Source organism: Girardinichthys multiradiatus, chromosome 1 (genome assembly GCF_021462225.1).
Source record: "Girardinichthys multiradiatus isolate DD_20200921_A chromosome 1, DD_fGirMul_XY1, whole genome shotgun sequence".
Lineage (NCBI taxonomy): Eukaryota > Metazoa > Chordata > Actinopteri > Cyprinodontiformes > Goodeidae > Girardinichthys > Girardinichthys multiradiatus.
The window spans coordinates 28,683,331-28,705,038 of NC_061794.1; the positions used below are offsets into that span (position 1 = coordinate 28,683,331).

Genomic DNA, 21,708 nt, shown 5'->3' on the forward strand with positions numbered 1-21,708 from the left:
AACCCGGATTGTATCCAAAAACATAAAACCCCGGCTGCCCAAATCACGGCAGAATTAAATGTGCACCTCAACTTTCCTGTTTCCACCAGAACTGTCCGTCAGGAGCTCCACAGGGTCAATATACACGGCAGGCTGCTATAGCCAAACTTTTGGTCACTCATGCCAATGCCAAACGTCGGTTTCAATGGTGCAAGGAACGCAAATCTTGGGCTGTGGACAATGTGAAACATGTATTGTTCTCTGATGAGTCCACCTTTACTGTTTTCCCCACATCCGGGAGAGTTACGGTGTGGAGAAGCCCCGAAGAAGCGTACCACCCAGACTGTTACATGCCCAGAATGAAGCATGGGGGTGGATCAGTGATGGTTTGGGCTGCCATATTATGGCATTCCCTTGGCCCAATACTTGTGCTAGATGGGCGCGTCACTGCCAAAGACTACCGAACCATTCTTGAGGACCATGTTCATCCAATGGTTCAAACATTGTATCCTGAAGGCGGTGCCTTGTATCAGGATGACAATGCACCAATACACACAGCAAGACTGGTGAAAGATTGGTTTGATGAACATGAAAGTGAAGTTGAACATCTCCCATGGCCTGCACAGTCACCAGATCTAAATATTATTGAACCACTTTGGGGTGTTTTGGAGGAGCGAGTCAGGGAACGTTTTCCTCCACCAGTATCACGTAGTGACCTGGCCACTATCCTGCAAGAAGAATGGCTTAAAATCCCTCTCACCACTGTGCAGGACTTGTATGTCATTCACAAGACGAATTGACACTATATTGGCCGCAAAAGGAGGCCCTACACCATACTTATAAATGATTGTAGTCTAAAACCAGGTGTTTCAGTTTCATTGTCTAACCCCTGTATATTCCAATTGATCCTAGTTAACAACAGTGCAGTCAAATTCAGTTTATTAATCAAATCGGTTAAAAAGTTTTTTGATCTAAGGAACCCCAGCAAATTGCATCGAGTCAGTGACTTGCAGCAGTCGCTCCTCCTGGACAAGCCTGTAGCAACAGTGGACAGTCGCCTGCATTTACTTTGCAGCAATACCTCATACTGAGCATGCATGTAGCAACAGTGGAGAGGAAAACTCCCTACCAACAGGAAAAAACTTCCAGCAGAACCAGGCTCAGTGTGAGCGGCCATCTGCCACGACTAACTGGGGGGGTTTGAGAGAACAGAGCATACAGTTTAAAATAACCATGTTATTTTAGTGCCTTTTAGCTGTTAAACTTACAGAATTTCCCATGCGGAATTGCAATATAACCAGATAAAACAATTAATTTAAATCCAAACCATTTGTCTTGTCAGTATAGTGGGCTACATTTATAAAAATATGTTTATCTAGCACATAAAAACAATAAAATGGTATGCATAGGAAACCAATATGGACAAAAAAAACTAAGCTCAAAGCTTTCTGAAACAGCTATTGTTTTGGGTTTCTAGATGTAACATTTTAGAGATGCGTCGCAAGGACAAGTGACCTGATGGGAGAGGTATCATTTTCAATCTGTGCATCCCACAGAGGGACTGATATAAATAAGTTACGGCTAAATGATCTTCCCAACTCGCAGCTAATTTTTTCTTTTTTTTTTTTTTGCTCTGATCTACACAAACTGTATAATTACGCCACCAATCCTATTTGACGTGTGCATGGGCTTTTTACAAATGCAATTCAAAGAACCGCAGGACTGCAGCGCCGGACAGATTTGCCAGCGGATCTCCCGGCAGTCTCCGTGTAACATGACACGACCGGAGGAAGCGCGGAAGAATTAGGAGCATTGAAGACCAAGAGAGAAACAAAACGCAGCGTTTGTAGGGTTTCACGTTAGAACCAGGCCGGTGGAGATTTCTGTACTTTCCTGGCCTTCTGTGCTTTCGGTCCGTTCCTCTCTCCCCGTATTTTCCTGACGCAACTATCCGGGAGGAGGAGGATCAGGCAGGCCAGAGAAAAAGTTTCAATGCCGCCCAACCAGTCCAGGAAACAGAAGCAGGAAAATCCCTGAGACTATGCTGATATTGAAATATAAAGCACTTTATAGGGAGGCAAAAAAGCGTCGGGAATTTCCAAACGTAATCCTCTGAGGACTTTGACTGGGATTGGGCTGCTATAACCACAGCATCGCCATTTATCGAAATCTCTCCTGCTGCGACTAATTTAACGCGATTCACATTTCTGTTGTGATTTAGGGAGATCACCAAAGTCTTCGCATTGGTCGCACACAGCCGCTTACGCAGTGTTACACCATTAAACATTTGTTTCAAGGAGTCTAATAATGTGCATACACCTGCAATGTCAGTGAGGGGAGGAGGCGGACAGAAATGGTTTCTGTGCTTGTTATTTCCACAACATGACTAGTTTAAAATAGGCAGTGAGGATATGGCCCAATAACAACAAACCACACCAACCTGCTTGTACTCCTGCTGCAGGAGACTATTGTTCCGCTTGTGTGTTGCAATCCGGGCAGCACGCTGGGACTGGAGACACTGCGACAAGTTCTTCCAACTACTTTGCTGTAAAAAACCCAAACTGGTCGTACCAGGTCCGGTATTTTCTATCCCAGCGTCAGCCTACGCGTGGAAGCCTCCCGTACCCCGACAAAGTGCATTGATAATCACTAATAAACCATGATTCGGGTCAGACTTTCGCTCATAAGCAGCGCAGTCCCGTCCGGTGATAATCAGCCATAACGCTGCTGTTGTGTGGATCCCAAGTGAGAGCAGTGGCGTGATCCCGGAAAACACCGCAAGGGGTTTGCGTGTGTGTGCGTGTGTTTAAGGGGAAGAGTGTATTAGACCCTTTAATGTCCACCCCCACCTCTGACGGCCCCTCAATCTGCCTTAAAAAGCGAGGTCAGATGGAATAATTTGAGGGGCAACGTCACCAGGGGAAATTAACCTTCATTATCCAAACTTAATCTCTATTTGAATTTGCACCTCTGAGAAAATTCAAGTGAATAATGCATGGGAAGTATGGAAATTAAGTACTATGATCCACAACTCTTTAGCTGGGATGAGCAGAAAATACACAACAGCTGCCAGCTTTCGGCTGCCCCACTAAAAGCAAACCTGGAAGATTTTAAACTTTTGATTTTTTTTCTTGGTTGTTGATGTCGTATGAATAAAACGAACATGCGTTTTTACATAATGTTTGCCGCCGATTTTATACCGTGTACAACTGACACTCAAAATTTCATTACTGCTGATTTTGTTAGAGAAATTATTATTATGAGGATCATCCGGCTGCCATAACAAAACAAATTACGTCGGGAATCACAAATGACACAGCACAGTCCGAAGAGTCACTTATGTGTTTTTGCCGCCATCATGTGGTTAAATAAGAGAAATCAGTTGTTTGATAACTAGGATCAAACTAGAATGTATGACTTTGAATCTGTCTGTGTGGTTGAATTGAATTTCCTTTTTTTTTTTTGTAAAGTCCCTTGAGAAAATATTTGTTGTGAATTGGAGCTGTAAAAATACATTTAATTGAGCATAATATATAGCATACTTAATCGGACCAATGGGGTTTCAGTAGTCGGGTTGCAGCTAACGATTATTTTAGTAATGGATTAATCTAGCAATTATTTTTTTCGATTAATTGATTAATCTAACAAGAGGTACTCTTAGTAAATTAATATACCTCAATAAACAAGCGTTTTGAACTAAAAAAAAACCATTTATAGCGCATTTTAAATGCATTGTAAATGGCAAAAACATGTAAAAACTCTAAATACAATGCTCAGAACATGGCATTTTAATAATTAGGGTCTTTAAATAAAAAAGCGACAATGCATATTGTTGAATGTTGCAGGGTGCAATTGTAAAAAATATTTGTAAGAACATGAACAATGCTCAGGTGAAGCTATAGCTATGTCAATTGAGATGTTCTGGAAGGAGCACATTTATAATCAAAGACGGTTTCTCATCTTACATGTCAAACATTTATTTTTTTGTACAGTTTTGACTTTATTATTGCTCTGAGTCGGTTGTTCTTTTAGCAAAAGGCATGTTTTAGAATCTATATACTCCAGTTAATGAATATTCGATTACTAAATTAGTTGACAATTATTTCAATAATCGATTAATCCGATTAGTTGTTTCAGCCTTACTCAGCAGAGTTGCCATTCGCAGCTTCTTCTGTTTTCAGTTCCAGCAGCCTTTTTCAAATGACAATTTAAAAAGTTTAATTATAAACAATTCTTGTGCATTTCACCCCATTTCAAATGAGACATAACTGGAATTCAAATGCATTCGGTGTGACAGTTCATTATTTTTAAAGTAGGCAACTTATAAAATGGTAAGCTTACAGAAGAAAACTAACCAACAATGGTGTCCCTCCCTGTGGAGCAAGCACCTTGTCTGTTGGAGTTCATCCGCTAGAATTTGTCATTTAGGATTACCATTTGAACATATTTTTAAATCGGGTGTCGGCCGGTAGAGGTCGCTAACAGTTTACAACAGCCCTTGAACGACGGAAATCGCAGCCTGTCTTGTTGTTAGGCAGGTTGTCAGGGGCAGCGCATTTGTCGGTTAGCTAACACAGGATTAAGAGCTTTTAGGTAATGACGACACATGTATTTATTAAAGAAAAGAGTCCTTATTACATTTGGTCACTCAATCGACGCTATACTGTTTCGTTTCGTAACAGCGGCCGGCACGTCCATGTCGTTTTTTTCTCGAAAAAAACCCCAGATGTTTGCAATAACTTACTCTGTAGCTAGCGGAACAACTAATGTATGCTAATGTAAATAGCTAGTTCAAACCTGTCTAGTTTGTGTGATTCCGGTACCCTGTAAACATTTACAGCAAAATAATAACAGTGTGCTGCATACGATGGATGACGCTCAGGGAAATTTATTGGAACACGAAGACGCTGACGTCAGCGAGAAACCGTTTTTGCCACCTTACAATGTTCCTTTTCGGTCTACTCGGCTGAATATCCAGAGAAGCAATGTCTGCTCTCGGGCTTATTTTGTTGTGGTCATGGTCTTCTTCCATGTTTACATCCTGAATGTCATTGCCCTGCTGCTGTACGTGCATTACAACAACGGCCCCGGGGATTTAGTAAATGGAGACGGGGCGTCCTCTGCTCCGGTCATCAACACCGACAGCGGTTTGCCCCAACCTGCTCCATCAGGGAGAGAGTTACATGTGGAGGACTACAGTCAAAGTTTCAGCCTACATCGTATGGAGGGGATACGGGTAAGAAAAAGCCTCGGTATAGTTTAGGACTTTTACATTTCCTGATCTTTTCACTTCAACGTTGATCATACATTTAATATTGGACATAACTGCTTTACAGTGAGTATAGTCTCATTCCAGAAAAAGTTCAAATAGAGAACACATTGCAACCATAACATTTGCAAAATATACAGAAATAAAGATACATCTGTTAAATGGGACAACGGTTCTAAAAACAATCACAAGATACCTAAAATCATTTTTAATTGCGAGAGAGTTTATGCATAAAGATGAACAATAACTATAAATAAAACATACAGCTGAGCCACTCTTTCAACATGAAAACTCTGTTCTGTGCTCCTCCAGGTTGGACATGTTCAACACGTTTCTATTCTACCAGACAGAACACATGAGATGAAAACACTCAGTCTGAAACCTTTGCTGTTTGGTAAGTAAATTACAATACTAGAATGAGACCTGTTATTTGTGAAAAAAAAAAAAAAAAAAAAGAGTTGTATGGAATGTGTTGCGATCTGATCCCAAAGAGTGGTTCAGAGTCTTTTTGTATGATCTATAAAAATCCCGTGTGAAAATAATTTTTACAGTTGAAATCAATAGCGGTCCTGCAGCTACTTGTTACCTGTGCAGAAAAAGCAATTTATAGTAAAGGAGCAGCTATCCCTAATATAACCACATTGACAGAACGCCTAGAAGTGCTATCAGAGAGAGTAACATGAGTGTAGGCGGCAGCTATGAACCACATTCTGCGGGATGCTTTTGAAAGAAGAATATAAGTTCCCTAAAACAGCAACAGCTTTGAAAATATAATTAAGAGTTCAACAGAATCCACTGCTTTAGACAGTTGCCATAGAAAGCAATGCAGGTGTTTGTTCTTTGCAATCTGAGTTCTTCATTTACCACTCAGCTTTAAAAAAACAAAAAGGTCACCAGCTTCCAGGTTATAGACCTTGCTGCTATTAGCTTTAAATACATTTAATGTGGACGTTACATTTCAGATGCATAACTCCATTTCCTCCTAAGTAAAACAAATAAGAGTTTTTTTCCAGAAACATGATTTACTATAATTACAAAAAATAAATTATAAAACAAAATGAAAATGACAAGGGACATGCTGCACTTTATTTTGCTTTATTAAACAAAATTCCAAAAAACAGATGAGATGCATTTTATTTTGTAATTCACCACAAACCTACAGAAACATAGAACAATTTTAAATGGATTGATATTTTTCTTTGCCCTTGTTGACTAGAAAAATACAGGAAGCAGATATTTGAATAGAAAGAAAAATGAAAACTCAATGAGGAAATTTATTACAGATATGTAGACCAGCAATATTAAGTTAAAGTGTAGAAACACAGTATGTACATTTTTCCTATCAAGCATTTTTTATTTCTTTATTCTCCACTTCCATAGTGGCAGTGTCTCAATCCTTGATGTACTAAAATGATATATTTCAGTCCTAAACGTCCTTGAATTTATTTTAAAAAGTCAAATATTTACAGCTGTAGCTTTATCGTAAGCCTTTAAACTCTACCCCTCAACAATGGTTGATCTCACATTTCAGTTACAATTTCTTTAAGATTCTGCTAGATGTTAGTTCCTGCATCTGTGACTTTTCCACTTGCGCACAGCTGCAGTGAGGTTTCTGTCTCGTTTTTGCCAAGCGTAAGCCTTGTTGACCACCAGACGTTCCCCCTGGACTGTCCCTGTCACCAGGAAGGTGCCGCCTCGTGGATGTTGTCGGGTCATATTCTGTACGCAGGTGGCGTCTCTCTCTAGCCACAGCTCAATCCGTGAGTGAATCTGACCATCTGACAGGGTTCCACGCTTTAAGAGCTCTAACTTACCAGCCAGTGAGAACTGAGATAGACTTACTGGGCTATACTTGAGCCTCGTCAGGCGCAACTTCACAACTGGGAAGATGGTAGATAAATAAAAAGGAATTACTGACTTCTGTTTATGGAGCGGCATACTTTATTTGGAGAATTTTGAACAATAAAAGAAGCAGAGTGTTTTCATAGTAGGAAACATGCCGGTACTCACTGAAATCACTCTTACAAAAGCTCTCCAGTGTCTCCTTAGGAGAGAAGGCCTCCTCCAGCTCACAGTCCCGACAGCTTGCCTGAGGCACTGAGACAGTTAAAGCACCAATTGAATAATTGCTTTAATTAAGTCGACTCAATGATATGTGTGGTTACTCACCGCCGCGTGCTCCCGTGTAAACACTTGCGTTGGTGATCGAGGAGATGCACACAAGGTGGTCTGCAGGGTACTGGTCACACCGCAGAATTTCAGGCCAGGGGTAGCCATAGCAACTCATGATTGGTGCACAGCTTTCTCGTACAGATTCACACAAACTTCTGCAAGGGGAGATAAACCTGTCAAAGACGGCATGGAGGGGAAAATATACAGCAGTGATTAGATGAAAGGTTCTAAATTCATTCAAGAATACACACCACTGGATTTTTTTCCCCCCAACTGAAAGGTGTTAATGTGTTAAAGAGGAAAGGATTGTTCTGTGATGACCTAAATTCTCTGTGTGAAACCAGAGCCTTTTCTCTCAGACTCGCACCAATTTGCATAGCTTCTAAGTGGTGTTTTCCTTTGATGACCCTGCTCCTATGTTACATTGTCAGTAATCTTTTTATTTCAAAATGTTGGTTTCTGTTGAAATAAGTGAACTTTCCACTATTCTTTCCCGTCTAGAAACTCTTATTCTAGGGTGCAGTTTGCTGCACCACTAGTGGCTTTATGGAAAAAAATAAGACAGTCACAGTCTTTTGTTTTTTTGACACATTTGAATCTGTTTTGTGTAAACAAGCATACCTGTCGAGGCAGATTGGTGCAAAGAGAGAGCAGAGGAAGATGCGGGCATCAGGATGGCACTCTCTGGCAAGTAGTGGCAACCAGCTGGCGCTCTGCTGGACAGCCTCAGCTGGAGAATCATGGCCTAGCAGGTTTGGGATCCGCATGGTGTCATAGCCAATGTTGTGGCACAAGGCCATGCTGGAAGGGATTGGCACACATCGAGAAGAAATGCGGGGTTCCCATAGTTTACTGTCGCTAATTAAATGTGTGGAACCAAAGTTAGATAGAATATCAGGCTCTCCCCATGCTTCTCCATCTTCTGCTGCTGCTGCTAGTCGGTGTTTTGAAGAACGAGAAACTCCAAATCCAATTTCTGTCCTGCTGTTTACGCTTGTCAGTTCTCTGCCCTTGTTCTTAAGGACAGACCGAACTATGTCTTCTGTCCTTATATGTCCGTCTGGCTGTGGCCGACCTCTGCCAGGACTCGATGGTTTGCTTGGCCTAGCAAGGAGGAGGAGAAAGAGGAAAGAAGCTAAGTAGGAGGACATCCTAGTTAGAAAGTTCTGTGATATCGAAGTGCCGTAATAGATATTAGAACATAGGAGAAATCAAGGCGTAATGATGATCTCTGGATGCAAGTGGAGTAGATGTTGTCAGAATAGATGTATTTATAGTGGGCAGTGAACAGACGTGCATAGAAATAGGAAAGGGGAGGTGTAGAGTGCTGTAGGAAGTAGGGGCGGGGTGCTAGGAGAGAGGTGCATTAATTTATTGAGTAAATTTAATGGACTTTGACAGATTTGAAGGTTTGTAAAGTCATTGCATTTTAATCCACTTTTGAATTGATGTCCTTGATTTAGGTTTTTTGTCCATAGCTCAAACTAAGGACCACATTCAATCCTTTCTAGAGAATTTCCTTTACCCTTTCTATATGCATTTTGCTTTTGTTCAGGACTGCAAATAAGCTTTCTAATCTGTTACATTTTATAGATTTAAATAAATTTTATAGAACTGTTCACTAAATGACTATCATTCCAGTAATATTGGAGACAATTATCTCCTCAGAGGTCATTATTGACTAAGTTAATAACAAGTTAATTCTGTATGCGGTGTGTGAGCATGTGCAGAGGATATAAACTTGTGTTGTCCCTCTGCGTTGCCGTGGCCTGATTCCTGTTCCGACAAGCGGGTCACTTCCTTTCCGGGGGAGAAAGACAGACAGCCATGGGAGGGAGAAGAGAAAGCCTCAGTCCCTCTTCATTCATATCAGTTCTCCAGATTAATGAGACTTGACTGGACAATGGGGATTAACCAAGTGTTCAGTGTAAAAGACACGGGTGACAAACAAAGCTTCTACTGTACAAGCAGCCAACCTGCCGGAAGCCCTTTATTCGAAGGGGTCACGGCAATGAGACACAGATGGGTTGTAGCAGGAAAAAGGCAAATGATTGAACAGTGCATTATAGATTCATGCAAACCTCAGCATTTATTGATATGCAGGTTGAAGGGACGACTGCTCAACATTTAGAAGCAGCTTTTGGAAATTAGAACCGATAGAAAACTGCTTTAATGTTTAGTGTGCCTTCATTCCACATAATAAAGTAGTTCAATATGTGTATAATCAGAAACAGCATAGCCGATTCAAACGATGTTACTTCGTTATGCTAAGTGATTTTAGCAGTCTCTACTTCCTTGAAGCCGGCACTTCCTTTCTCTGTAAAGATCAGTGTTGCCACTCATTGAAAGTGCCGGAGGGACAGGTCGTACCACAAGTGACTGAGTGTAGACTAACAGAGGGGAATAGCCTGCACTCATTAGACACACAGTTCATTTCCTCTGCCTTTTAGGAGTCGTTTTTTTTCTCACTAAACCGTAATATGTAAATATCAATCTGCTATTTGCTTTACCTTTCCTTATATTTAGTTTTTTTTACATAATATAATTAGAAAGAAGCTTTCCCCTGCTTTTATTTAAAGGAATTGATTAAACTGTCTCACAATTCAACTTCACAGCTCTTTTAGGTACTTTAAATGGTCAGTTTAGTTGTCTGACAGATCAAGTCACTGTTGACAGAGATTTCTCTAATCCACTTAAAGCCAGTCACTCAATTAAAAGACGGATTTGCAGTAAAGCTTCATTGGATTTTTGCGCAACATTTGTGAGGTTTTAATTATTATAACGCCTATTGATGTATGCGTTATGATTCATGTTGGTACTTTCTTGATTTAAAATGCACAAAAACCTAACATTCGGATGTAGGCCTTTATATTAAAGTGCTTTTTGTTTATACGTAACAATTAAGTGTTATTGTGTGGTGTGAGACACTGGGGGCAGCAGGAGATCCTTTAACACAATCTGTATTTCAACCACGCTTTATTAGATTGGTAAAGCCTAATCTCCAATGCACCTCCTTTGATTCACACTTTAGTCGTAAGAGACGTCATCCATGTTTGAGTTTAGGTGACTTGAAATAAAAAAATTGTAAAGCGTTTTTATGAATGCCCTTGACATGGCTACTATGAATTGTGCCCTCCACAAATCTGGTCTTTATGAAAAAAAAAAAAACATTGTTGAAGAAAATCCATGAAAAAGTCCTGTTTGCCTTTTGCTACAACCTGTTTAGGGATATAAGAGAAACTGCTGGGATCAGATCGGACAACATTTAAAGGTTTTGGCCTACATCCAGAACACTCTGTGGCTGAAACCTTACACTGCACATCAGACTGAACACACCATCCCCAAAGGGAAACACGGTAGTGGCAGCATTATGTTGTGAGGTTGCTTTAGCTGGAAGAAATGTCGTTTAGATATTCAAAGCTGATAGAGACGCAGCTTGCTGCTGTAACTGCAGCAAAACAGGTGGTTCTGCAAAGTTTTGGCTCAGGAGTGGTAAATACAAAAAAAAAGCCACACTTCTCAGTTTACTTTGTAAAAATGTTGAAAACATAGATGTTTTTCCCTCCGCTACACAATTATGGTCCGTCACATCAAATTTAAATGAAATACATTGGAGTTTATGAAATGGTCATTTGGTATGTAATGTTTTGCAAGACAGTGTAGCTGTCTGCTTTTTTCCTTTGCGTAGCCTGATTACATTTATTGATGTTTTGTCATGTTTATGACAGAGATCCCTGGGTTCCTGTCAGAGGAGGAGTGTCGTGTGGTGGTGCAGCTGGCCCAGCTTAAAGGTCTGATGGATAGCAAGACAGCAACACCTAGCCAGGAGCAAGCGGAGTTAAACCAACCTCTGCTATCTCTAAGCACAGAGGAGGTCTTCAGTCTATTGGACTTGAACCAAGACGGGTTTCTTCAGAAGCAGGAGGTGTCCACAGCATAACAGCACATCCACATTCAATCCAGATGCAGGAATAATATGCATTTCCAAAACAGATTTCCTAAATTGTGAATTCAAAGTTTGTCTTTTTTCCTGAAATGACAAAATATTTTGTTTTTCCTTCTAGATTGTGAGTCATTCACGTTCTCGAGATGGGACGTGGTTGAGCCCAGATAATTTACGACAAATACTGTCTGGTCTGGAAGCCTCTCCAACAGGTCGGTCCTTCTGTAACTCATTTGCGTGTATTTATTTGGAAGTGAACTGAGCGATTCATTAAAGGAAAAGCAGGATTGCTATGCGGTCTGGAAAAGTATTTTCCATGTTTAGATAAAATAATTAGAGCATGTAAAGAGAAAATGTATTTCCAGATTTTTCTTCTCTATCCATCCATTTACTTTTTTACAGTGCGTGGTTTTTGCAAGTTCTATTTTCAAAGCCTGGCCAGACATTTAGTATTTAGGCTTTAAAAATTGGACTGAGAACTTGATATTTTAGTCTTAATAATTTGTAATTCTAGCATAAAAAATATGCAAGAACCTTGGAAACCTAATAATTTAGATTCCTTTTTAGAACTTTAGCTTATTTTTGTCTAAATGCGTGCTAGAATCCCTGTTTAAATTTTCAGGATTCTTGAAATTGGTCCGTGTGTGTGTTTGTGAGTGTGGTCCATAAATTTGTGCTGGTAAGGCTACTGTAAATAGCTGACTTGTGGCTGTGGTTGCGTGCAAGTGTTTGTGAATATTAAGGCAGGAAGAGGGGTGACACCGTTTTGACCTGATACCATTGTGCCAGGCGTTCTCCACATCCGGAAGGGCCTCGTCCTATCTCATTAAAACCTGATTGTCTGCCAGCCTTTTACTTAATTTTCCCCCGGATACCCCGTGTTCCCCAACTCCCTTGTCCTCTAGTCACCTCTGCTCTGGCACCCCAGGGCTATTGTTGCGACTGGGGCACGGGTCTCCCAGGGGAACCGGTGACAATTTTAGCTGAAAGAATCAGCACATGGTTGAACAAAGAGAAAAGGAATAAAAGAGGAACCAGAAAGACTGTTCACTAAACAGGAATTCAGGACTACATTCCACTGAACTGGGATCACAACACTGCATACTGAAAGGCTTGTTTAACTATATTTCTACTTTTGAATGTGTCTTGCAGAGATACTGACACTTGGGGAGTTTAGGCGTGTTTATGATGTGTCACAGCATCCACGGCAACAGCGAACTGGGAGCCTGCATAGTCACTTTAAACAGAGAAACCGGCATACTTGGCTTTTTCAAGGGCCAGGATCTCACCATGTTCTGCAAACACTCAGGAAAAGGTCACTACCTACACACACTTTAACACATTCTTTTTCACACATACAGCTGTTATTAAAATGGAACATTGTTGTTTTGTTTTTTCTTGTCTTGTACTCAGAGTAATCGCTCTGACCCGTCTGTCCTCTGCACTGATTGAACTAAGTGAACCACTGCAGGTATCGCGCTATGAGCACGGGGACTTCACCAATGCTCACTATGATAGCAGCTCTTTCCAGTCAGAGACCACCTGTGCACACACACGGCTGGCAGGAAACACATCTGCTCTCACAGAGGTGTCCTGCAGGTATGCAACTTCACGTGAACTTTCTTTTCACAGGATTCAGAAATGCATACAGCATTATTTAGGATTGTTCTTTGGCTTTCAAAAAACTTGCTACATATAATGATATGTAATAAGAACTGAACCACCAAGCAATCAGTGATGCCTTTGTTTTTTTCAGGTATTTGACAGTTTTATTCTACCTCAGCTCTGTGGAGGATGGTGGTGAAAGTACTTTTCCTGTGGCAGACAATCGTACTTACGATGAGCGGGTGAGTTTGGTTCGTGTGCATCAGTTGGTGTAAACCAGCATTGATCTACTTTATTCTGTGGCGAAAACAAGTATTAAATAAAGACTCGGTGAGCAAAACCCTTTACGCTTTTTGTTAATCTTTATACAGGGAGAGAACACACCCACAGCAGCGTGCACATGTGCTCTGAGCTGTCTCACACAGATATAACCCCGCAGTGTCATAAAACACCTTATTTTTTGTTTCTCTTTAGCACCTCATCAGGATCGAGCTGTCCCCCTAGCCCTAAATAACAAACCCCCCTCTTGTAACCTCGGGGTCAGAGCCAGACCATCCATGCAGAGCTCCATTAAATCACCAGTCAATAACAGGCCATAAACAAGGAAACTGCTACTCACACACTTGCTTAAAACAACCCTTTCAATCCTTAGTTAGGAAAACACAAATAACTGTGTTAGAATTTTCCATCACAATTCCTCTCTAAAGTATTAACTGCATGGATCCCTTCTGCTTCTGATAAGCAGTCATATGATGACCCATGACAGGGAATCTGCTACCTACACTCCTCTAAACAAATGATTACAGTCTGCACACACATTCAGTTCTATAATAAGATTACCTCAGTTGTAAAGGGGATATAAAGTCCAATATTTCCTTTTTATTTCCATGGTTTAGTTAAGGCTGTTCATACTTTGCATGAACAGGGAACTTTGTTCTTGTATTTCAAAAAAAAAAACCACAGATCAGCAAACAGGAAGAATACTTTTACACATTTATCACATATTCAAATCCATAAAGTCACAAGTAAGTGTTGTTGATCAGTATGTATCAGATGGGGGGGGGGGGGATCTTTCATTCTGATCATGATGTCTTTAAATTTGGGGGTGTCATGGTACAAAGAGAATGTCGAAAGAGCTCTCAAAGGCCTAAAGCCAAAGATAATTGTTGCTTATCAGTCTATAAATAGGTTCTAAAGAAAAGGAAAATCATACTATTGAGAAACATATGAAAATTGGTCAGGTCTTGGGCTGAATTTACAGAATCCTTCCGTCCGAAAGATCTGCAACGTTCGCGATTTCTGTCATCAGCTCTTTGTTCCGACGGTTGTGTATTTATGATTTGGAGGGTGTAGTCGCTACCCAAAGAGATCATTATTGCACCATTACATTTTGTCATTTGCCATTTAATAAATCACACACCCTTTAAAAAATTGTGGTTACAATAGAAATGTGTTGAACCAAATACATTAATAAAAGTGGCAGAACCCTGGCCCTTTGAAGACTGGAGTTTGGGACCCTTTCTTTAGACGAGCTTAAGATATTCTTCCAGAAAAATAAGCTTGTTTCAGCAGTGAGGCACAGTAGTGGAGATATTATGATTTATGGTTAGGGTTAGGTCATCTATTCTCTCTCTTAGACCGAGAGAATGAAGCCAGTTGATGCATTTGTTGTTTTTAGTCTGGATTGTTTTCATTTATTTATCCGATGGGCCACAAAGTTTTCTGAAAAGGATGAAACTATTCTTGTTCTTAATGTGTGCCCAAACAAATTGTATGTAACTGAAGTTGGTGGGCTGTCATAGAAAAAAATATCTAATGTTGTTGGAAAAAATATCAAAAGTGCATTTTTTTTATTTGTGGCGTTCAGATATGCAATATTTCTGTTTGTTCCAATCTAAGTTTAGATGGGATTGAAACGATCTTTGTGATCGATGTCAAAAGAGTTGAACATTTTCATAGAAGGCAGCAAATATTAGACACACTATGTTTATTGTTGTTGTGTATTTTAGGCTCTGGTCCAGGATGGAGTTGATTTGACAGACACCCAACAGGCATGTGGCAAAGGGAATCTTAGAATGACCCCAACTGCTGGAACAGCTCTCCTCTGGTACAATCATCTCTCTGATGGCAGAGGTAAAGAATAAACATGTGCTATTTAAAAAAAGCTTCACAGAGTGTTGATTTTGGTCTTTCTGTTGTATAAATCAATGTCATTACCCCATGCAGTTCAAATTTAGACCTGAATCAAAGCAGTTCCAACTATGAACAAGCTCTTTTTTTTTTTATTATTCTTACAGGGTATGGAGGTGTTTATCTCACAACACACAAACATAACTTGCATATTATTTAAAGCTAAAAGTTTGAATAAACCTTCCTTAATATGGTTTATTCAACCTTCAACCTATTCAAACGTTAACCTATAAGAACAGAAAAAATTGCTAAACTGATGAGGAACAAAATATAATAAATGCAAAACATTTTCAATGCTATAGACAATGCACTTCTTGTTCCCAAATGATTGCATGTTATTAGAAGAAGAGGTGATGCGTCACAGTGGCGAACAGATGTCCAGTTTTTAATGTATTTAGCCTAGATAGATAGCCTTATTTAAACAAATTGAATTAAATAACGAAGCTAATGACTAGCAAGGCTCTTTATACATTTACATTTATACTGCGCTCCTTTTTATGTGCTAACAAAATTAATTGGATGGTGAGAGTTACCTATTAGATGGTGTGGGAATGGGCCTGTATTAAGATATCCCAAGGTTTTATATCAAGTGTTGGATTGCTGGAGTTTTTTCTGGCTGTATGGAGCATACTGTAGGGTGGCACAGCACTCTCTCCTCCAAATGTTGCTGTGCACTGCTGGCCAGCTGGCTAAAAGAAAGCAAAAACAGGTGCCTTTTACTTACAAGCAAGAAAAGTTTGGCTGTTGGGACGTCTTTTCTGAACCCTGAAAAACACGGACAGCCGTGGTGTAAAAACCAAAGGTGCATCACCCAGCACTCTAAGGTTTACTCTGCTTTAAAACTGTAGCTATGAGCAACATGTCTTTTGAGTAGCTGACTGCAGGCTCTCTCTCTACCTGAGCTGATAACCTGGTTAACTGACCAGCTAATATTAAACTTTATACAGCATCACTCCCAGTGTTACTCTATAAAGAACAGAACAGCAATAAGGTATGATATTCTGAACATGTCCTGCAAAATTTAGCAGAGGTTTGCGCTATTCTTTTTTTGCTCAAGCTTTGAAATTAGACATTATTATTGTGCCTTTTAATAAATAATCAGTTTAGCAAAAATATTTATACAGCAGTTAGATTATTTTGTTGCGTATCTGTTTTAAATGAAAGTAAAATATATCTTGTTTTTAAGTTTTTAGTACATACCATGATACTGTGAAACGGCGGTATTTTACTTTGGGTTATCTTACCATTAGAGCAGCACAATTGTCACTGCAGCATAAATCTGTGCAATATTTCAGCCACTAGGAACTGCTTGGATACAATATTTGGTAGGGTATTATATTTCAATGGACATGCAGTAATACTCTGAATGCAAATAATATATATGGTCAGTTGAATGGACTCCCACTCCCCTCGATGCAGAAACTTGAAATAGATTTATTTTTATTTTTCTCTTACAACTCAGCTTCCTGTGTTGAAACAACTGAACTGAAGGCAATTGCTCCATGTCTGAAGAACAGTCAATTCAGCAACAAAAACACAGAATTACACTTTGATGTTCTGAAATGTTTGAATTTTAAACACTGTTTTATTAAGGACTTTTGTTCAAATATATCCAAATATTTAATCTTCCTTCCCTCACCACAGTTGCTCCACCAGTCTACAGACTGACCTGGCTTTAATACTGCTCTTTTTACCTCATTGGTTTCCCAGGTTGGATGGGCGAGTTAGACGAGTACTCGCTGCATGGTGATTGTCCAGTCAAGCGAGGAGTAAAGTGGGTGGCCGACAGCTGGGTGAATGTGGACCCTGATCACCAGCAGCAGGCTCGCTACCAGAGACTAGTTGCTCAGAGGCATAAAGCTAAGTCTAGTATGGATGACCATTACCAGTCCCTCTCACACAGTGACCTCCACCTGGATCTATAACCAAGGCAAACTTTGCTTTTGAAATGGAGTCATTCCTTCTATTGAGGGGCTCACTGACATTTACACAGTTTCAGATAATATGGAGCACTTTGCAGAAATCATAAGCCCCCCACATAATTTCATAGATGTTGCTTTAAAGAATCCCGGCTTTCTAGTTAATCTGAAGTCGTCTTTAGCAGAGCTTGTCATGGTTTCTGAAGGAGTTTTAATGTACTGTTCTAACAGTTATGTTTTTAGGGTCAACGTTTTGTTGCTCAAAGTGCCAAACGTGACATATGACAGGCATAACAACATCTTTACACAAAAAAGGTGTGTCCCAAAGAGCTCTTAGATGAAACCCACACAGTACATGGATCAGCTGAAGTACAAAGCGTCTGAGATCCTATCTCAGGTCTTTGCTGGATTTCTTTCTATTTTCTAAAGGTATGATTAGCAGACTCTACTCACCTGCTGTAGGTCATTTTATAGGCCTTTTGTAATCCTCATGGGTTCATCTCTTGGCCAATTTCTTCAAATTCTTTTAAAGGCACAGCACATTATGTCAGGTTATTCTAGGATTTAGCCAAGAGCTTAAAATTTTCTAACCTTCCACAGCAAAGACGCAGTTTATTATTAGTTCTTAGTCAAGTTTTTTTGTGTAGGCCAAACACTAAGTTTAAATGCCTTTATTTATCCTTTAATGCTTCATATGTTGATGTTATATGGATTAACAACCTCAAAAGAGATTCCTTGGAAACATTTGAGTTCAAAAAGTTTACTAAAATGTATTCAAATCAAGCGCTGTTAAAAACTTTGAAAGAATGCCTGAAAGATATTGCTTAAGACCACTTCAAATTAATGTAAGTTGACCAGGCCAGATAAAGGGAGGCTCAAGACTTTTGCAATAGCATCGCATATATCTTTTCTTAAAAATCTTAATTTTAATGTTAACGGGAGAAATTCCCTATAATTTCAATTCTGTTCGTAAGAAAAGATATACACAACAGTGTAAATGTTTTTAACCATGAAACTGCACCTTAAATATATGACAGGTTTAGAATGATGGGTATTCATAAATACAATAAAGAGATGCAACAAAATGCGGTCACATATAAGAGATAAGCCAACTTGGTTGCATTATGTTTAGGTGTACGAGGCTTCTGCTCATGCTTCAGATCATTCTTATTTATTGGTATAAAATTGAAGCCTTTTGTTACAAGTCGCGTCTCAATGGTTTTCTGTGAATATGTTCCTGAGGGAAAATATTTCTCAGATCTTTTGTGTCAGCGCTGTTATTGTTGCAAGAATCATGACATGTTATTTAAGAAGACTTTATTCCTGCTGCAAATGCATTAGTCAGGACTGTAATGGGCTGGGCAGAATAATACATAGCCAGTCCTTCAGGTAAAAGTTTGATATGTTTTGCTGAGTGTTAATATCTGCACAACACAACTGTATTTATTGTATTAGACTATTTATTTATTTATTTATTTATTACCACAATTTGGTCATTTTAAGTTAAAGACATGGGTATTTATAAATGGTTGACATTGCACTCAATCTGTAAGTGTGTACAATGTACTTGTGTTTGTTAAGCCGTTTAATGTATAAAGCTATGTTTTATTACCAGTGTTTGACTGTTCTTTTGTGACGATGTTGATGCACATTTTGGCCACTAGATGTCGTCTAAGATCAAGCATGTCCCGCAAATCTGAGACATGAAACTTTAAAAGCTAATTCAGTACAATTTTAAACGACTTCAGAAGTATCATTAGAGAGTTTTACCTTCACAACTCAATGTTATACATACATATATATGGCAAAGGCTTTACTGCAATATTACTCAAAAGGTATGTACAAATCTAAAAGGATCCAGGAACAATGAAAGATTCTCACATTAAACATTGTATTCAATTCTTAATGTTATTAATAAATTATAAATATTCAACCCTTCATGCTGAAATTGGATGGTACCTGTTTTTGTGCCGCCATGTGGTAAAATATATGTTAGTGGACTCTTTAGATTCCCTCAGATTAACAGTGGAATACTTGTGACCCTGACTTTCACCTAAGTTTACCAGCATTCATATTAAATCAGAATCAGCTTTATTGCCAAGTTCGTACATACAAACAAGTAATTTGACTCCGGTACACTTTGCTTTCTGGTTTTTGTTTTTTGCATTACAGAATATACATATATACAATATACACATATATAAATAAAAAGGTGCATTTGCAACATCTGTATGCTGTTGTTTTGTACTTTATTAAATGTTCATCAGAGAAACAGCCTGGGGGAAGAAACAGTCTCTGTGGCGGCTGGTTTTAGTGAACAGTGCTCTGTAGCGGCGGCCTGAAGGTAAAGCTCTGAACAGTTTATGTGCAGGGTGTGTGGGGTCTGCAGAGATTTTAGCAGCTCTTTTCTTGACCCTAGACCTGTATAAGTCCTGGATGGAGGGAAGGTCAGCTCTGATTATTCTCTCTGCAGTCCTGATTATTTGTTGCAGTCTGGACCTGTCCTGTTTTTTGGATGAGCCAAACCACACTGAGATGGATGAAGACAGGACAGATTGAATGATGGCAATGTAGAAGATGACCAGCAGCTCCTGTGGAAGGTTGAACTTCTTGAGTTGCTTCAGGAAGTACAGTCTCTGCTGGGCCTTCTTTCGAACAGTGTCTATGTGTGAAGACCATCTCAGGTCCTCAGAGATGGTGGTTCCTAAGAACCTGAAGTGGTCCACAGCCGATAAGGTGTTGTTGAGGATGGTGAGGGGTTTGTATGGGGGTGGTTTTCTCCGTAGGTCCACAACCATTTCCACAGTCTTGAGTGGGTTGAGTTCAAGGTAATTCTGACTACACCAGTGTATCAGCCGATCCACCTGCTGTCTGTATGCAGACTCTTGTCTTTCAGGTGCTTCAGCACCAGCCGCTCAAAGGATTCAGAAATCAGTTAATAAGGTTAGCATAACTCTCAAACACTGTTAACTACAATTATATTGTTTTCTCTGTGTTAGACATTTTTTTTGTCCCTTATAACCTTTATAGCACAAACATGCTACTGGCAGAAAAGGTCCACAATAACTGCAGCCTTTGGAAGTTGTGACACAAACCACTTCAAAGATATGGGAGAGATTCAAAAGGCATAGTCAGCATCCGGAGTCACCACACACACATGTATCCAAAACATGGGCTGTAACTGTCACACTCCTCGTATTAAGCCACTCCTGAATCATAGGCAATGTCAGAAGCCTCTTACCTGGGCTAAGGAAAAGAATGATCGAACTGTTGCTTAGTAGTTTAAAGTCCTATTTTCTGATGAAAGTAGGAAATCAGGGTCACACAGTGAGGAGGGAGAGTTGAGAGGGACAAAATCCAAGTTGATTTTGAGTCATATAAATTGCTTCTGTTGGTCCACTGTGTTTTATGAATTCCAAAGTCCAAAACTAACAGGACGTTTTAGTGGACATAATGCATATTGCTGACAGGGTTTATGAATATACTGATTTAATTTTCCAGTAGAACTTGGAACCTGTCTAGACTGCCAAAAGTACCCTGGTTGCAACTAGTACTGCCATTCTTGGCAGCAACAACTTCCATTTGGGAAAAATGGCAATGGGCCTGTAGCATTGCAGTGGAGGAGTTTTGGCCCACTCTTTTACGCAGAATTGAATTAATTCAGCTGCTTTAGATGGTTTTTGATCATGATCATGTTTAAGGTCCTTCCACAGTATCTCTGTGATTTAAGTCCAGACTTTGAATAGGCCAATAAAAAAGACAGATTGGGGTTTTATTTGTGAGCTTATCAGAGGTGGACTTGCTGGTGTTCTTTGGCTTATTGTCCTGCTGCATTATCCAAGTGTGCTTAAGCTTAAGGTCATGAACTCATAGCTTCAGGATTTTCATCTAATTCATGGTGTCAACAATTACGGCAAGTCATCCTAGTCCTGAAGCAGCCCTAAACCATAACGCTACACTTACCTTGTTTTACTGTTGGTATGATGTTCTTTTTCGGAATGCTGTTAGTTTTATGCAAGGTGTAATGGGATGCACACCTTCCAAAAAGTTCCGCTTTTGTCTTATTATTCTACTTAATATTTCATAGAAGTCTTCGGGACAATCTAGATGTGTTTGGCAAAGCCAAAACCACTACTGTAGTCACTGAATGTATAATACATAAATTTATATAAAACAACGCAGTGTTAAAGATTACGCCAGCGTTTCCCATTTTAACATTTCAAATAATATATCTAAGTGAGCAGTAGGTGTAAGCTTTACAGCAAAAGTAAAAGAGTAGGTAATTGTTGGATGCATCAAATTGTTTGTAGGCTTTATATTAATCCAGTGACCTTGTAATATTTTAGGCAGGGTGACCAACATGATTTTTTGCTCTCTATGTTCGAGACACTTTTAACGTAGCCAAGGCGTTTTTACTTGATAACGGTCTTAGATGTAGTCTAAATAATCCAAATTATTGTCAGCTGAATAATTTTAAAACATCTCCTGGCGCCTTCGGATTGTAAACAAATAAAAACGAGCAAATCAGCTCCTTCCTGCAATCACATTCAGTGATAGTCAGGTCAAGGATGTAATGAACGCATCCTTGTCGTGAATCGTCCTGAATGGGCGCTGTTGCTGATGCTGTGCGC

The 21,708-nt window shown here is 39.6% G+C and overlaps 3 protein-coding genes across 11 annotated transcripts in view; 1 reads left to right on the forward strand and 2 right to left on the reverse strand.

The window, feature by feature from the left end:
* The window catches only part of LOC124866709 (cyclin-dependent kinase 17-like), a 71,735-nt gene extending 68,463 nt beyond the window's left edge, over positions 1-3,272 (reverse strand). For 2 of the 9 annotated variants that reach the window (XM_047362637.1, XM_047362619.1), the window contains exon 1: positions 2,420-3,266. The gene's annotated coding sequence lies outside the window, so the exon portion shown is untranslated. Of the gene's footprint in view, positions 1-2,419 lie in introns of all 9 variants that reach the window. The other 7 variants (XR_007037890.1, XR_007037889.1, XM_047362629.1 and 4 more) reach the window with 7 other exon arrangements.
* A 1,257-nt stretch (positions 3,273-4,529) lies between these two features.
* On the forward strand, positions 4,530-18,691 carry LOC124866753 (transmembrane prolyl 4-hydroxylase-like). Its single transcript, XM_047362691.1, has 9 exons — positions 4,530-5,215; positions 5,561-5,642; positions 11,149-11,345; positions 11,485-11,575; positions 12,516-12,678; positions 12,777-12,962; positions 13,120-13,210; positions 14,978-15,101; positions 16,869-18,691. The coding sequence occupies exons 1-9, from the start codon at positions 4,847-4,849 to the stop codon at positions 17,081-17,083; spliced, it is 1,518 nt and encodes a 505-aa protein (XP_047218647.1). The 5' UTR covers positions 4,530-4,846; the 3' UTR covers positions 17,084-18,691.
* On the reverse strand, positions 6,328-10,113 carry LOC124866760 (secreted frizzled-related protein 5). Its single transcript, XM_047362702.1, has 4 exons — positions 8,042-10,113; positions 7,418-7,593; positions 7,259-7,345; positions 6,328-7,128 (listed from the first exon to the last, which is right to left on the reverse strand). Exons 1-4 carry the CDS (start codon positions 8,569-8,571, stop codon positions 6,809-6,811), a joined length of 1,113 nt encoding a protein of 370 aa, XP_047218658.1. The 5' UTR covers positions 8,572-10,113; the 3' UTR covers positions 6,328-6,808.
* Positions 18,692-21,708: the final 3,017 nt, after the last annotated feature.